At 32.5% G+C, this 17,570-nt stretch overlaps 1 protein-coding gene and 1 long non-coding RNA gene across 2 annotated transcripts in view; one reads left to right on the forward strand and one right to left on the reverse strand.

Moving 5' to 3' along the window:
* Positions 1–14,848, reverse strand: part of LOC143635920 (uncharacterized) — a 52,244-nt gene extending 37,396 nt beyond the window's left edge. The window contains exon 1 of the long non-coding RNA XR_013154150.1: positions 14,262–14,848. This is a non-coding gene — a long non-coding RNA (uncharacterized LOC143635920). The remainder of the gene's footprint in view (positions 1–14,261) is intronic.
* Positions 1,828–6,390, forward strand: LOC143635885 (methionine--tRNA ligase, chloroplastic/mitochondrial-like). Its single transcript, XM_077103606.1, has 12 exons — positions 1,828–1,854; positions 1,997–2,140; positions 2,240–2,389; positions 3,062–3,229; positions 3,306–3,430; positions 3,929–4,022; positions 4,163–4,261; positions 4,975–5,155; positions 5,226–5,341; positions 5,642–5,797; positions 5,917–6,045; positions 6,140–6,390. The coding sequence occupies exons 1-12, from the start codon at positions 1,828–1,830 to the stop codon at positions 6,308–6,310; spliced, it is 1,560 nt and encodes a 519-aa protein (XP_076959721.1). The 3' UTR covers positions 6,311–6,390.
* Positions 14,849–17,570: the final 2,722 nt, after the last annotated feature.

Consider the following 17,570-nt stretch of genomic DNA (forward strand, 5'->3'; position numbering starts at 1 on the left):
TAAAAGAAGTAAAATATATTGTTAATTTACAAACTAACAATTTTAATTTTGGAATACTTTAACTTGTTTCCAAAAGGCATAAGATACACAAATTTACATTTACTTTACAGGTAAAAATAAGAGTAAATTACATGGTCCGGAGGTATGGTAAGACCATATTACACTTGCAGGCTAACTTTTCAGAAATAACATCTATGGTCCTAAATGTGTACTCAGCAGCAACACATTAATGATTAACTCACTAACTGATGTTAAGAAATATGTTATGCAATTAGAAAACCACATATACTACAAGAGAAAAACAACTTTAGAAATATTCTGTTTCGGGACGGATCAGGGCCACACCTAGACTTTATTGTAATGCTTACAACATCATGCAAACAGTTTTTAGAAAGTATCATTACAATAACAGTTTTTAGAAAGATTAACTAGTGAAAATAATGTACCTGCATGTCATGTGGTAGCAACCAGCTGCTAATTCTATCATGTGTTTGCATTTTACGCACTGCCGCCACAAATTCCTTGCTGCCAAACTTTTAAGCTTTGATTCTTCCACAATTAGTGTCGGGTTTCTGCTTTTATACTCTGCACAATTCATATCATTATGCCATGGAACCCTGCAACTAATGCAAAAATTACCATGACATTTATAACATCTTATAGCTCCAACTTCATTAATCATTCCAGGAAGCTTAAGAACTTCAGTTTAACAATTCGCTTAAGATCCAACGCAACCGCGGCACGCAGAGCCTCGATCAACACCCGCTCTTCCACACTCCGCCTGCTCACTATATCGCATTCGCTCAAATCCAGAGGCTTCCTCAACTCATAAATCAACTCGTCATTCGATTCCAGCCATTGTAACTGTTTGGTTGATAAAACTAGAGTAATAAACCCTAAATGTTGTTGTCTCTTCGTTGTTCGAATTAGAATTAGAAGAGCCTTCGCCGTGGATTGGACGGTTGAGATCATTCGTTTGGTCTTGTTTAATGATCATGTGGTGTTTAATTGCTGTCTCCAGTTTCTCAATATTTTAAATCTACCAAAATTGCCCTTGGTTATAATCTTTTTGGGTTGATCAATACCTGAAACTTGCAAGTAAGTCAAAGTAGGGATGAGCAAATTAGGTACCGGTACCGAAATCGGTGCCTATTTGGTACCGTCGGTACCGAATCGGTACCAAAGTTTTGAGTTTCGGGATCGGTACGGTACCAGTATTTTCCGAATTTTTACCGTCGGTACCGGTACTATCCCGGTACCGTACCAGTACCGAACCGAATATTTCGGTACCGGTACCAAGAATTTGCAAATTTCGGGATCAGTATATTCGGTACCGGTACCGAGCTCATCCCTAAGTCAAAGTGAACCGTTATTTAGATAATATTTCTTTTCAGGTTCCCAAATTTTCTTTTAAATGTTTGATTACTGCTGCTTCGATAATTTGTTTTCAATTTGGTTTAACTATTTGAAACCCTAAATTGTTGATATGAATGGTGGCTGACAACCATAACTTTAAAAAGTCATCAACAAAGGTAACAACTAAAGCATGAAATATCAGAAGGCCCAAATATGTTAGAGCTTGAGACGATAAAATGTGGCTCCTTTATTTGGTTTGTTTGCTTTCCCTTAATGAAGTTAATAATACACTTTCCAAGATATGCTAGGTCATTTCTGAAAGCATTTCACTATCAACTAATCTTTGCATTCACTAAGGTTTACATATCCACTAATATTTCATTAAACTTACTTCAATAAGTGAACATATTTATCTAAAGACACATGCATAGTTACCTAAAATTGTAAAAATATTAAATTGGATTTTTACTGATGCATGCATATGATGAATCAAGACATGTAAGTAAATGCATTATTTCACATTTCTTAGTAGATGAAATTCTTGATTTCTCAATTCATTGTCAATCCAAATGTTAATGAGAACCTTATTACTAATTCAAAGTTATGTGATATTGACCTATAATTATGCTTATAATGGCAGAGGCTTATTGGAAAGAAGGTTATATTCATCACTGGCACAGATGAACACGGAGAGAAAATAGCTACCGCCGCCGCTGCAGGTGGCTCCACCCCAAACAACCATTGTGACACAATTTCAAAATCTTATAGAGCATTATGGAAAGATGTACACCATATTTATTAAGAATCTCATGTATTACCAAACATATTCTTTTAAATTTTCACTCATAATCATGTGCTTATCTTTCTTACATCTGAATTTCAGTTAGATATATCATATGACAAGTTTATTCGCACAACTGATCCTAAACATGAAGCTATTGTGGAAGAATTCTATTCAAAAGTTCTTGCCAATGGCGATATTTATCGTGCTGATTATGAAGGGCTCTATTGTGTCAATTGTGAGGAATACAAGGTAATATCCTGTTCTTGTTTTATCTCACGAATCAAAGCAAATAGTCAAGCTTAAAATAAATTTGTCAAATAAGCAAAGAATTTAGCCAAAAAAGAAACAAGTCAAATGGGTCAAAGCAAAGAGTTTAGCTAAAAATTAACCAGTCAAACGGGTCAAAGCAAAGAGTTTAGCTAAAAAGAGTAATCAGTCAAATCGGTCAACACAAAGAGTTTTGCTTAAAGATAAACCAGTCAAACGGGTCAAAGCAAAGAGTTTAGCTAAAGAGGAAATCAGTTAAGCACTTAAGCGGGTCAACGCAAAGAATTTAACCTAAATATAAACCAGTCAAAGTAAGGACTAAAAATTTTACTAAAAAATAAACCAGTCAAATGGGTCAAAGAAAAGAGTTTAGCTAAAATCTAAACCAATCAAACGGGTCAAAGTATAGTTCTTAGCTAAATAACAAACCAATCAAACAAAGTCAAAAATACCCTAACATGCATATCTAAGGCAAATTACATCCCAAATCAGTTAATTTAAAAATTGATCATTAGTTTAACAAACTCAAGCAATTAATTATATAGCATTTTTAAACGAAACGGACAAAAGAATTTATGTACGTATACATTGACAGATTTTTGAAAATTCTTTATATGGTTTTATGACATCCTTAGTTTTATATGACATTTACAGGATGAAAAGGAACTGCTTGAAAACAATTGTTGTCCAATGCATCTAAAGCCATGTGTTTCAAGAAAAGAAGACAATTACTTTTTTGCCCTTTCAAAATATCAGAAAAAGTTGGAAGATATTTTAGAGCACAATCCAAGTTTTGTACAACCGTTGTATCGCTTAAACGAGGTGAGATAATATTTTACTGAGTTTTGTAAAGGCCACTTAATGAAATCTAGCATTGCTGATAGTAAAATTTCTTTAGGTTCAAAATTGGGTGAAAACTGGGCTCAAAGATTTTTCTATTTCCCGAGCTTCAGTGGATTGGGGTATTAGGGTTCCTAACGACCCCAAACAAACCATATATGTTTGGTTTGATGCATTATTAGGGTAAGCTTTCTAATATTATTATTGTTTTAATGTTTCTGTTTTGTCTAGTATCTTATTTAGGCCTGTAAGCGAACAAAATTTGCATTGAACCATTTGTGAACTGTTTAGTGGGAAGTTTGTTTGTGTTCATTCCTTTTATAAACAAGTAAACATGAAAACACATTTTTGTTGATTTAGTTAAATGAACATGTTCAAACACATATGCCGTTTGTTCATTACGTTCACGAACGCTCATTTTTGTTTGTTCTTTTACGTTCATTCATTATGTTGTTTGCTTAAATATTCATTCAAGTTTATTTATTACTAGTGTTAATTTAAAATCCATTTGATTTCATAATATTTTAAACTGTAATTTTTCATTTGTGTTCGTGAACCATTCGTTTGTTCAAACACGAACAGGAAAGTTTGTTCGTTTAAGTGTTTGTGTTTGTTTGGTTTTTTACAGGCCTCTTAATAATTATCAAAGCTTTTATCACTTACTTTGCTTCTTTTATGCAGTTATATATCAGCATTGTCGGATGAACATGAGCAACCAAATTTACAAACTGCAGTTTCATCAGGTTGGCCCGCTTCGCTGCACTTGATTGGCAAGGTATTATTTTATAATAAAATTTAGTACTGTAAGTATGATTACTGAAAGTTCCTTTTAATTACTTCTTTAAATTTAACCATTTTGTCAAACAAAATGGAAACGGATCCATTCGTAAGTGATACTTATATTTTAATCTGCAGGATATATTGCGTTTTCATGCGGTTTATTGGCCCGCTATGTTACTATCGGCTGGGCTGAGCCTTCCCAATACCGTTTTTGGCCACGGTTTCCTGACAAAGGTATTTACTTACATTTCATATGTATCTCTACAAACTTACAATATCATATACATCCTTAACAACTAGTTAAAACATCAAATTTACCCATTTCATTAAAAACAGTTTAAGAAATGTATTTTACCCTTGTTTTTCTAAAACTTTAAATTTCATATTTTTCTAATTTTAACCTAAATTTACCATTAACAATATTATTTCAAAATATGAGATTTACCCGTTTCATAAAACAAGTTATTTCTAGTCACATTTTTATAATTTTCTCAAATAACTTACTTTTTTATTTTTGGATTTTTTATGAATTTGTTAATATTGTTAAAGATTTAAAACGCTTATTAATTCTTTTTACTATGTTTATGAAAAATATTTGTCAAGCCAATATTTTCGACTACACTGCTCATTATCATTTTTATGATATATTTAGAACTCCTTTGTTTTTTATACACAATTATAAGTAGTGAGAATTTAATTGGTTTAAAAAACTCATATAATTGATAAGGGTAAAACGGTCATACACTAAAATTTCATTTTAATTGGTAATTGGGTATATAATTATATATGATGCTTGAAATTTGAGTTGTGTATAATAAGTTATTAAACTATAATAATTAAACAATACACTTGATGATTTGAGTTTTCTCTTTAAAAAGCACTTGGATTATGAAACATGAAATGGACACTTATTTCACGCAAAAATGGTTGTATTTGTAAAATTATAGGATGGTATGAAGATGGGAAAGTCGCTTGGTAATACTCTTGAACCAAACGAGTTAGTGCAAAGATTCGGGCCCGATGCTGTCAGGTACTTTTTTCTCCGAGAGGTTGAATTTGGAAATGACGGAGATTATTCGGAAGAACGTTTCATTAATATTGTCAACGCACATCTCGCCAATACAATCGGTAATATTAGATTATTTTTGTTATAATCATTTTTAACATATTTAAATTATTAATCACGTGAGAGTTGTAGGAAATCTTCTTAATCGAACACTTGGACTTTTGAAAAAGAACTGCCAGTCAACTTTGGTTGTTGACTCGAGTGATGCGGCTGAAGAAATTGAGTTCAAGGATACTGTCGAAAAGCTGGTAAGATTCATAACCTAACTACTTGTTTCACACGCTTTATGCTTCAGTTTTGTTATTCCTATTATTAGAACAATAAAGATTCATGCTTGTTACAAACTCTAGTTTTATAAAGTGTTAATCAAAACCGTTGACTTATTTGATATTGGACAATCTACATAACTTCAACATGGTATCTTTTTAATCATTTAAATAACTTTATGAAACTGTTGACTTATTTGTATTGGACGATAATATAGAGTTGATGTTAAAGAATATATATCAGGTTATTTTTCACTTAAGTTGACTATCTTCTTGGTGTAGGTTGAAAAGTCAAAGGTGCAATTCGAAAGTCTCCAGCTGTCATCTGCTTGTGAGAGTGTGATGGAAATCGGTAATGCTGGCAATCTATACATCGATGCACGTGCACCGTGGTCTCTTTTTAAACAAGGAGGTGAATCTTTTGATTCTGCTGCAAAGGTATTATTATTTCTCAATTCTAATAACATCAACCATCACATTGACTTTTGAATTGTGTACAAATTTAAGTGAAAATCATGAAAATGACCCACTTTTGAAAATCACGCGATCGGTTTTAGGATCTTGTGCTTGTGTTAGAAGCAATGAGGATTATCGCGGTTGCGTTATCGCCTGTTACACCAAACTTAAGTCTTAGAATTTATCGTCAACTTGGCTACACTGACCAAGAGTTTCATGCTGTCACATGGGTACCATCCCTCTCTAATCTAACAAAATTCATATTATTTTTGTAATTTGGCGAAAAGTATGATTTTATGCGTTAAAAAAAATATACTTTTGCAGAGTGATACAAAATGGGGCGGGCTAAAAGGTGGTCAAGTGATGGCTCCGCCCACTCCCATATTTGCTAGGATTGAAACGGTTGAAGAAGCCGAAAGCGGGCCCACTACGCAGAAGAAAGTTTCCAAGAAGAAAGATAAATCGTCACGGAGTCAAAGTACTATAGGAGCTTAGAAGTTATTTAATAATGAATATATTGATCTAATTGAATTTTTCATATTTATTATACCTTGATTCGTTGTTGGTCCAATGCATTGATGTACGGCACAATAAGAGAAGGCATGGGGTTAAAAGTATAGTTTTACATGTAAAACGATCAAGAAAATCAAGTGGTTTTTTAGCCCTGTTCCATAAAATTCACGTCTTTTCAGTGACATATGCGACCAAGTGTATTAACCTTTAACTCGTATACATAGATGCATCGTTGCACAAGTGTTGTCACTTTTTTAGTAGTGAATCATCTTAATCAAATGTCTTTTTATCGAAATGTATGCATTGTGCATATTGTTACTTTGTCCGGTTTATATTTATTCAGAGTTCCTAATGACAAACAACTAAATTGTGTTACATGATTGCTCGTCACATAGCTGACGCAATTACATACGCATTAATAGAAATACAGCCTAGTACACCAATACAAGGTTGATACGCGACGTGACAGGTGTCATGTATGTTATGAAACAGATTATAACTATAAGAGTCAATATTTCGTGATTTTCATAAAATGTTACAATTATTTATTTATTTTTTCCTGTTTATATAAGGCTAAATATGATCGAGCCGAAAGTATTTGGATTAATGAATAAGGTTTAACTTGAATTCTCTCACTTTCCGCTCTAATTCGTCATCATGCTCAATATAATCATCCTCAAGACCAACATCATGCTCAATATAACCATCCTCAAGACCTTCATCATCGAAAACATCAAGCTCAAGATCTTCACCTTCAAGACCAACGTCATCGAAAACATCTTCACCCTCAAAACCAACATCATGCCCAAAATCGTCACCCACAAAGCCAATATCTTGCTCAAGATCATCACCCCTAAAATCAACATGGTCATGCTGAACATCACCCTCGTCCTCTTCTTCCACGTTATCCACGATGTTTTCTTCATCCCAATAGGGACAAGTGCATGTTGCACTATTGTTCCTCCATTCCATTCCACATGTGTAGCAAAATTCATATCCACATCTACGAAATAAACATACCTAAAGCCATAAGAATATCAATGATTCTACAACTTTGAAATTCATTAAATGTGTTTTATAGAAACAACGTCGTATTCAACAAAGCTTGGACCGAGGCACCGTGGGGGCCGAGCTCAAAATGTATACAAAATTTCACAAACGAGGGGGGGGGGACTCAAATTTTCGGCCAAAAAAGGCTAAAGTTACACTATGTATAAAATTTTTCGGCCGAAAACGGGTAAATTTACACTACTACGCAAAAAAACAAGGGGGCCGGGGCCACCCCTGGCCCAAATGAAGATTCGCCCCTGGTATTCAAGATATACTCAGAAATCCCCATGTATTTGGTACATTAGATGTGTTTAGTTTCAACTCGTTGGCCCTTAAACTTATTTATAAATAAATATTAAGTTCTAACAACTAACAATCTTAAGATACTCAAATCATGTACAAGAAGAGTAAACTACACAATCCTTCACCCGTTGTCTCATCATCTCGATAAACTTCGGGTTCAAGAACTTCGGGTTCACTAACAATCTTAAGATACTCAAATCATGTACAAGAAAAGTTATTTTAAAAGAAAACTAAAATGTGGTATAGTGGTAGGAAGTTTGGGTTCTTCAATGGAAGACCCGGGATCGATTTCCACATACAACACTTGGGGAAATGTATGGGTGACTCAATGAATGAATAGCGTGATCTTTGTGATCTTTTTTTCGATCCTAATGGCGTCCGGGTTTTACCATCAGTGGGCCTTCAGGCGGATGGATTTTGCCCATATCTGGAGATATATTGAAGGCGCTCAAGGGCTATGTACTGCTAGGTTGGGTTAGCTGGCGGGTGACCTTTTACCATTCGCCTTTTACCTAGACAGTTCTCTGTTTGTTGGCCGTTAAAAAACAAAATTTTAAAACTTTTTAAAAATTTGATAGAAAAGCATCCGAATAATATAAGTTACTACATAAACGGATTAGAAGGTGAACTCATTGAAAAATATTCAACTAGTAATTAAACGGTATATGCTATCTTTGGGCCTTTATTATTAATGACTAATGAGGATTATTAAGGAGGAGGCCGGATATATGAGAAAAGGGGCTCGTATTGTAGTTTGATTATCATATTCGTAGTAGTTTTCTACCATATTCGTGTGCGTAGTTTTTATCCCCGTATAGGGGTTGTTTTATATGATTTGTTTTTAATATTTATTTATTTTTTGAACTTTTATTTTTGTTATTGCATGAAAGTTAATAATATACTTATGGTTTGATGATAAATTATTTCACAAATAAATGAGATGTTATAACCCAGTTTAAATTATATATGGGTTCGATGAGACCCATGACCCGTTTATTTTTTTATTATAAAATTGGTTTTTTAATTATAAATAAATTATCTTTTTTTAAATAAATCATATATTAATTTTTAGTATATCCATACTTTATAGGATATTTATATCAAATATTTGGTGAGAGTAGTTTTTAATTTAATGAGATGTTATAACCTATTGAAGAAAAATAGGTGTAGATCGAAAAATTATTTACTAATTTGGTGTACATTTAAAAATAGACAGAATTACAAATTTTGTCCTTTAAAAATAGCCAAAAACCGGTTCGTGTCCTTTTCTAAGTTTCCTTGCAGGCGGTGTACTTTAAACTTTTTTTTTCTACAAGTTATGTCCTTTACGCTAACTGGGTTAGAAAAACTCAGTTAAATGACAACATGTGCATAGCATGTGAGGGCATATTGGTCTTTTCGTCTACTGGTAGTTATTTATAATTAAAAAATAAATTAATATATTATAACAAAAATAAATAATAGATATTAAATATATACTCTCTCTCTCTCTTCCCGTCTTCTTTCTCTCTCTCTACTCTCTCCCTCCCTCTCACTACAGCAACACCACCACTGCCTAACCACCAAACCAACCACCGTTCTCAGCCGTGACCACCACAACTACCATCACCACCAAACCAGTGATCTATGGAGTTGGGTCACTTAAAATAAATGACCAAAACAACTACCATCACCACCAAACCAGTGATCTATGGACCAAAACAAATCAGGTGACCCAACTCCATACAATTAACTGTTTCAGCTTTCACCACCATCTTCCACACAACACCATCTCCATCCTTCACACCACCAAGAAAACCCAAACCCAGGTTTTTGACCCGACCCCCAATTTCCGCCCTATCCGACCCGTTTGTCCTCCAAATCGCAGAATCACTAGAAGACTCCGTACCCACTTCACCAAATCTTGAAAAGCTTCGATCTTTATCTTCAGAAACCCTTCTCAACACCCCATGGCCTTCACGCAAAGACAAGCCTTTCAGGTTCACAGACACGTCTTTCATCAAGCAATCGGATATCACACCGGTTTCGTATCCTCCAATTCATCAATCTTTAACCAATTCGAGTGTTTTATAACAAACCCATTTGCCCAATTTGACTATAATTGATGGGTACTTGGTTGATTCCTTATCCCAGTTGTCGGGTTTACCGAAAGGGGTTTTTGTTGGGAGCTTGTCGGGTATCAATTCAAGTGAAATTACGAAAAGGGTGTTTGAGTTTTTGCCGGTTTCGGTACAGGGGGACTTGTTTTGGTCACTTAATGGAGTTGGGTCACCTGATTTGGTGGTGACTTAAGAAGAAAGGGAGTTGGTTTGGTGGTGATGGTAGTTGTGGTGGTCACGGCTGAGAACGGTGGTTGGTTTGGTGGTTAGGCAGTGGTGGTGTTGCTGTAGTGAGAGGGAGGGAGAGAGTAGAGAGAGAGAAAGAAGACGGGAAGAGAGAGAGAGAGTATATATTTAATATCTATTATTTATTTTTGTTATAATATATTAATTTATTTTTTAATTATAAATAACTACCAGTAGACGAAAAGACCAATATGCCCTCACATGCTATGCACATGTTGTCATTTAACTGAGTTTTTCTAACCCAGTTAGCGTAAAGGACATAACGTGTAGAAAAAAAAAGTTTAAAGTACACCGCCTGCAAGAAAACTTAGAAAAGGACACGAACCGGTTTTTGGCTATTTTAAAGGACAAAATTTGTAATTCTGTCTTAAAAATATTTACCAATTTAGTGTAGTTTGAAACTGTGTTTGTCTCTCTCCTAATCTTATTTGACAAACATAATTCATTAATTACTAAATAAAATAATAAAGTATTATTATATGTAAATTATTACCAACTTATATAAATTAACAGAAAACTAACGTAACACTAGTAAATTCGATATGTATACAATACATCTAAAATATGCTTATTTTTTTGTTTGTTACATTCAATAATTTTTTTGTTAGCAAACATATGAGAAGTAAAAAACTGTACAGTACTATTCTCTACTTTTATATATATATATATATATGGGAGATTTCAATTAAGAACCCCTTTGAGTTTTAAGAACTCGAAAGAACTTAGTGTAACGATTTTTTTTTTCGAATTTTTTTTACACATGCGTAATATATGTAAGTTACATACACGTAAAAAAACTACATAATTTTTTACGCACCGAGTCGACTTTTTACACATGTGTAACGGACGTAAAAGTTAGTGTAACCACTTACATATTTATTCTCTCTCATACTTTGACTTTTTTGCCAGATTTAATCTTAACCACATATTCCAATCCATTTAATTAAATGTGTGGCCTAGAATTGAGTTCTTAAGTTCTTAAAACTCAACATGGTTCTCAAAATATCCCTCCCATATATATATATATATATATATATATATATATATATATATATATATATGATGAGTATCATTACAGAACCCTTAAATTATTTAAGAACTTGAAAGAACCATTGAAAACTAACGTTTTTTATAAAAATTTTTGTATGTTAATATTAGTTGAGTGTAGCTTTATCATTTTTTTATATCTATATTTACGATTACAATTTTGAAAATTAGTTTTTATACATATATATGTTTTGTTTTACACCTATGTAAATTTGTTAGTACATAAATTTTACACATATGTAAACTTGTTATTTATATATGTAATCAAAATTTTTTATATAAAATATGATGAAACTACTCTTAAATAAAGTTAGTATATAAAAAAAATTAAAAAAAAATGTTTGGTTGTTTAGAGTTCCTAACAGTTCTTAACTTTTTTGAAGTTCTTAAATGATACCAACCCTATATATATATATGATCGATTTCTTTTGAGAACCGCTTTGAGTTTTAAAAACTCGAAAGAACTCAACTTAACAATTTCTTTTTTGAATTTTTTTTACACATGTGTAATAGGTAAGTGTAAGTAATGTACAAAAAATTACCGTAATTTTTTACACACCGAATCGACTTATTACACATGTGTAACTAACATTTAAACTTGTGTAATAATCAGAAATACTTATTCTCTCTCTTGATTAATATTTTAATCAGATTTATTCTCAGCCACATATTTCATACTCATTTAATTAAATGTGTGGTCCATATTGAGTTCTCAAAGTTCTAACAACTCAAGAGGTTCTCAAATTATCCCTCATATATATATATATATATATATATATATATATATATATAATAGTGGGATTTCCCAAATTATGTGACGGAAATTGGGTGGTATATAGCAACCGAAAGAAAAAACCTAAAATATAAATTCTTAATATCAGTTCGGTTTATTATAATATATAGTAACACTCGATATAAAGACTGAAAGAGAAGACCCATAAGGAGTCATGATACAACCAAGATGATATTTGCGCTTACTATAAATCGACCGAAACCGTAAAACCATATATAGGTACCTGTTTCGATATTACTTATGTCCCGTAAAGATGTTTAGAAGGTATCGGTTTTGTTCATCACGATATCAAACCTAAGGTCATATATAAGAAGTAGACTCTATTTATATGCATTGATTTTAAAAAGAGACAACTGTAAAAAGCAATGTATAAGATTATATTAAAAAATAAATTAACACGAAGTCGCAAACAATCTTATATGTTCAAAATTAAATTAACGGAATGTAAAATAATTGTCACAATCTTATATGTATAAAAATAAATTAACGCAAAGTAAAATAAATGTCAGTCTAAAAATATCAAGTATAACAAAAGATTGATATAAACCTTAATTGTTTACTTCTCATTGCTACTAAAACAATTATCGGAAATAAGAAACATAATTTAGAATTTATAATAGTGTTACACATGTTAGAAACATGATCAAATACATTTTATTCTTAACATTAAAACGGTGAGAACCAATTTGTTGTTATGATTAGGTTTATTTATATAGGTGTTTGCTGCTATTTTTTGTTCGTATTTGCTAATTTTCGATTATGAGACGTTATAAGTATTTGCTTATTTATATTTTGTTGTTATTATTAGATGTTTTCTTTTGCTGTTATAAGTATTTGTTGGTATACGCTGTTATTATTTTGTTCTTGATTTTGATTCTTTTATTGTAATTTTTAGGTTCTTTTCTTTATTATTATAAGTCATTGTTTATGTAGATTGGTATTGTAGTTGGTATTGTTTCTTACGTTCGCATTTTTAAATAAATTGACATTATTTCCTACGTACTCATGTTAAGATCAAAATGTACATTAACCTTCCCCACACATATTATATATATATATATATATATATATATATATATATATATATATATATTAAAAGGCAAATAGCCGTTACTCAATTTTGTTCATCCTTGAGACTAAAATCTTTTGGCGTCCACATCTAACATCAAAATCCGGTAAGGTAAGAGTGAAGATGATTTGTGGTGCCACTATGGCTAACTATACGCGACAATCCTTTTTAATAAATTTCTGGCTAACTATGAAGCTACCGCTAACCGCCTTAATTGGCTTTGATGCCGTCTATGCTCATTCGCAACAACACTTACAGTTTGTAAAATCCCACAATTTCAAAATTTACAAAAGGTTTGTAAAAGGGGGTCTACATTTAGTGTTCACACCCTTTTGTGTTGTCTATCACGTGTTTGACGAAATATATGGCTATGGTGTTTCAGGCTATTTTAACAACAGTTAACAGTCCTAATTTCCAAACGGCCACAACAGATGGTTCGTTGTTTGCAATTGCATCATCAAGTTGAAGGTATAAACATGGATTTCAGTTATGTTTTTTGTAGATTTGTTTTAAGTTTTAACTATGTCATTTGTATTACCACATGGATTTCAGTTATGTTTTTTTGTAGATTTGTTTTAAGTTTTAACTATGTCATTAGTATTACAAAGGGGTTCATATATATATATATATATACACACTAGTTTTTAGCCCGCGTGTTACGCGGGTTACTTTTAATTTAAAAAAAATATTATTGTGAATATATATTCTTCATTTTTGATATATTTTTCTTCGTGGTATCTCTAACGGTTCCATTATTTTAAGCAATGTATTGGACATATTCATATGATAACAATGAAATTATTTTTTGGTTTTTGGTTTCATGTTGCTTTAGGGTTTAGCTTTTTTTTTTTCCATTCCGGTTCACTTTCGGTTTTGGTTTCAGTTTCTTTATTATCTAATTACAATTTTTTGGCTTCGTTTCGGTTTGATTTTTCTGGTTGGTTGTGTAAGTTTTTTTGTTTTGTTTTTGGTTTCAGATGTTTAGTTTTGTTTTAATTCGGATTCAAATTGTTTGGTTGTTGGTTTTGTTTCCGTTCGTTTAGGTTTGGTTTGTTTCGGTTTGGTATTGGGTTTTAGTTTCATTTTGGTTTGGTTTGGTTTGGTTTGAGTTTATTCGGTTTTAGGTTTCACTTGATTTCAGTTTCGTTTAGGTTTTCTGTTTATTTGTTTTTGGTTTCAGTTCAGTTTCAATTATTTTGACTATAAAAAAGACGCCATAACTAATCAAATTCAAATGAAACAAATTATTAATGTAATCAATTAGCAACCACTCCAGATTGGCATCGACTCTCAGTATACGATGGGTAGCCCGATACCATTAACAACCTGCAAATTAATAAAAAAAGATTGAATAATCTAGCTTGAGTTCTTTCTTATTACAGATTGTTTAGCTAAGAAATCTATCAATGAGATTCACTGTCAAACAGTTTTAATGCTACGTTTTTACACCAGCACCACACAAAAAAAATAGTTAGTAGAGGTAGAAATATCATAGAGCAATCCCTTCTTGAAAGAATACAAAAGGAAATTTTGTTACGCATCTAGTGATAGTCTAGAATATTAGATACTAATGCACGGCGGATCAAGCATTTTTCTTTAAAAATTAAAACACTAAAGCCATAAAGACCATAAAAGTATGAAGTCACAAATTTAAAAGGTAAAAATATCATTTCAATTATATTAAGCGAAATAAAAGGCATGGAATAAGGCAAAACATTGAAAGGCAACACAAAAATTATAAAAGAATGCAGATTACATAGAAACAACTTCAAGCTACCACCATAACCTTCAGATCATCAAACATCGCATTTACAAATTTCAACACTAAACCAAGCATGTAGAATATGGCATAACTAACTGGTGTGATGCTACATATCACCGATGGCGGCATGTAAGCGTCTTAGGCCGGGTAACAGGTCTAGCCGCACGGTGCTCAATGTTCAGATACATATACAATTGTTAATAAATAAGTACAAAGAAATGCTGATGATCATGTGGTTACATATAGAAGCTCAATTTAATCATCCAAACCCTAATTTTATAGTTTTGAGGTGGAAATCATTTAAAATGCGTACCTCTGGAGGGAGTAATAAGAGCTAGATAAGTGCACAATTGCACACATCAGTTGTTGATTAACCTGGGTTGCTTACTTCTCTTCTTTTGAACTGCGAAAGTAACTCTACTCACTAGTGATGAATGCATTTTTATGTTAACAGTGGATTTTATATGCAATATAAGAATGCTCGCTGTAGGAAAAAGTCCTTCTCTTCCCATCCCGGGTCATAAGTTCAGTGTATTACCTAGAGTAATCTGTATATTACACTTTTCGACCCCAAAAAAATACCGTGAACGTGTCAACGGGATAATGGATAAATCAAACTTTCAGGTCAATTGAACACATTTTGACCATTACAAAAGTTACCCATTTTGCTATAACCTGCTTAAATATTGGATAGATGGATAAGCAACTTTGGTCCATATTCTTCCTTTACCAAACTTTCTTTCATAGAGAAAGCCTTAGTTTCCAATTATGAAATAGTAGCATTGAGTTCACCTTCCTTGCTTGTCATTGCAGCTAGGCCTGTAAACAAACCTAACAGTCAAATTGTGAGGCAGAAAATTCGTTTATTGTTTGTTTGTTTAATAAATGAACAAACATCAATAATTTTTGTTCATATATTGAAATGAACGAACACGAACACAAATTTTGTTATTTCATTTATGTTCGTTTATTTATTTACGTTCATTTATGTTCGTTTAAATTTTATAAATAAAGAAGTAGGCATATTTATAGTATATATTTAGTTTTCGTTAACGAATACAGGCTTATTTGCAGCCTTTATAAACATATACAGTTGATCAACTTAAAGTAGCCACTTGTATAGTTGTATATTAAGATATGTAACACCAATTGATTATTATGCATATCCAAATAACCAACAAAATTGCACTATACATTAAACCACACTCAGAAGTATGGAAACACAATACAGGAGCTATCAATATAGGCTACTGGAAAAGACTTTTTTCACACATCATCTTCAATGCAAGTAAAGATAATATATAATACAAAAGGTGTGCCCGTTTTCTAGTGAAATCATCACACAAAATAATATCACAATCACAAACATGAGTTGTTATGCACTGTCGATGCACCCTTTTTTTAAACCAAGAGCTATACATATAACTATCAAAATCATAAGCATATCAGCAGAGTATCATTTACCAAATTCCAATAACAATAAACAATAAACAATAAACAATAACAATAACAATAACAAACAATCAAAATCATAAGCATATCAGCAGAGTATCATTTACCAGATTTCAATCAAAATCATAAGCATATCAACAGAGTATCATTTACCAGATTTCAATTGAGCATAATTTATAATTCACACCATAGTTTAAGAGGAAATCACCGTACTCAATAAATCTCACCAATAGCAACGCTATGGTAGGGTTTGAGGAGGGTAAGATGTAGACAGCCTTACCTCTACCCCCTAGGAATAGAGAGGCTGCTTCCGGTGAGGCCCCGACTCGATAGTAGTTTTGCATCAAGCTTTGAACATAAGGCACATACCGACTGTTTGGTGCATGTACCTTTGTCTTTCCGCCATCAACGCCACCACATGATGCCTGATTAACCTCCCGCAACTTTTAACATTATTTTCACGAAATAAGTATAATAACGTCAAAATTAGTACAATTTCACTTTTGCCCGCCCGAGGGCCCACGACCCCAACATGAATACATTATATGCGTGCACCATAACCAGGGTACCGACAAAACTAAACGGTTTACAAAAGCTCAAAAATCGAATTTTCGGCTTTTGGTTCGGTTTGAGCCCAAACCCGTCCCATTCAGTCATGCATACCCCTAACAAAAAACATCAAACTTTTAAACCGAGCCAAACCCGAGCTTTCCCTGTCTCAGCTTGGCTCGTGAACAACACTAATTATAGTTTTGGTTTTGAAGAGATATAAGGAATGATGGAACAGTTTTCCCGATGGCTGAAAACCATATAGGCAAAGGCAAAAAAGACTACAATGAAGGGGAGTAATATAGGGATGATAGTAGAGTAGACTAATCCAAGCAGAAAGTATAATTGTATTCAGGGCTCAGATACGGCCCAAGTTAAGGAACCGGTATCCATTGCCTCTTCTCGGTCCTTTTTGGTCTTTACAAGAAACACGTTTTTCAAGTGAAAAACAATAAAAGGAACCAATCTTAAGATCTCTGCAGCAACTCCTGACCAACCGTCTACCATTACATATGTAATAATAAAATGCCGCTTTCATTGAGATCGACACACCAACCCTTAATAGTAAATGTTAATAACAATAACAACAACAATAACAATAACAAATGTCACCACTTCAAGGGAAACTTTAATTTCATGTTTACAAAAATATCTAATTTTGACTACTTGAAAGTCAATATTACTGAATCATATAAAGACTATAAGATTCAGAATTTTATCGTTCTTTAAACAGTTTAGAGAATCATGTGTTAAGTTGACCTGATCCAAACAAATTTGTCACAAATTACTAATAAATACTATTTACTAACCGTTATGGTTGGTTTTTTAGATATATTAATTGATCAGATTGTATATTTCTTTTGTTTAAGGTT

This window comes from Bidens hawaiensis, unplaced genomic scaffold, assembly GCF_021521415.1.
Source record: "Bidens hawaiensis isolate Kalapana, Puna unplaced genomic scaffold, B.hawaiensis_p1.1 tig00007738_1, whole genome shotgun sequence".
In the NCBI taxonomy this organism is placed as follows: Eukaryota; Viridiplantae; Streptophyta; class Magnoliopsida; order Asterales; family Asteraceae; genus Bidens; species Bidens hawaiensis.

What these genes read in the sequence shown, in the direction of transcription:
- LOC143635885 (XM_077103606.1), top strand. Translation starts at nt 1,828, where the DNA reads ATGCATGCATATGATGAATCAAGACAT. An exon ending in CGCTGCACTTGATTGGCAAG is followed by an intron (nt 4,023 to 4,162) that starts GTATTATTTTAT and finishes TTTAATCTGCAG; the next exon opens with GATATATTGCGTTTTCATGC. An exon ending in GCCACGGTTTCCTGACAAAG is followed by an intron (nt 4,262 to 4,974) that starts GTATTTACTTAC and finishes GTAAAATTATAG; the next exon opens with GATGGTATGAAGATGGGAAA.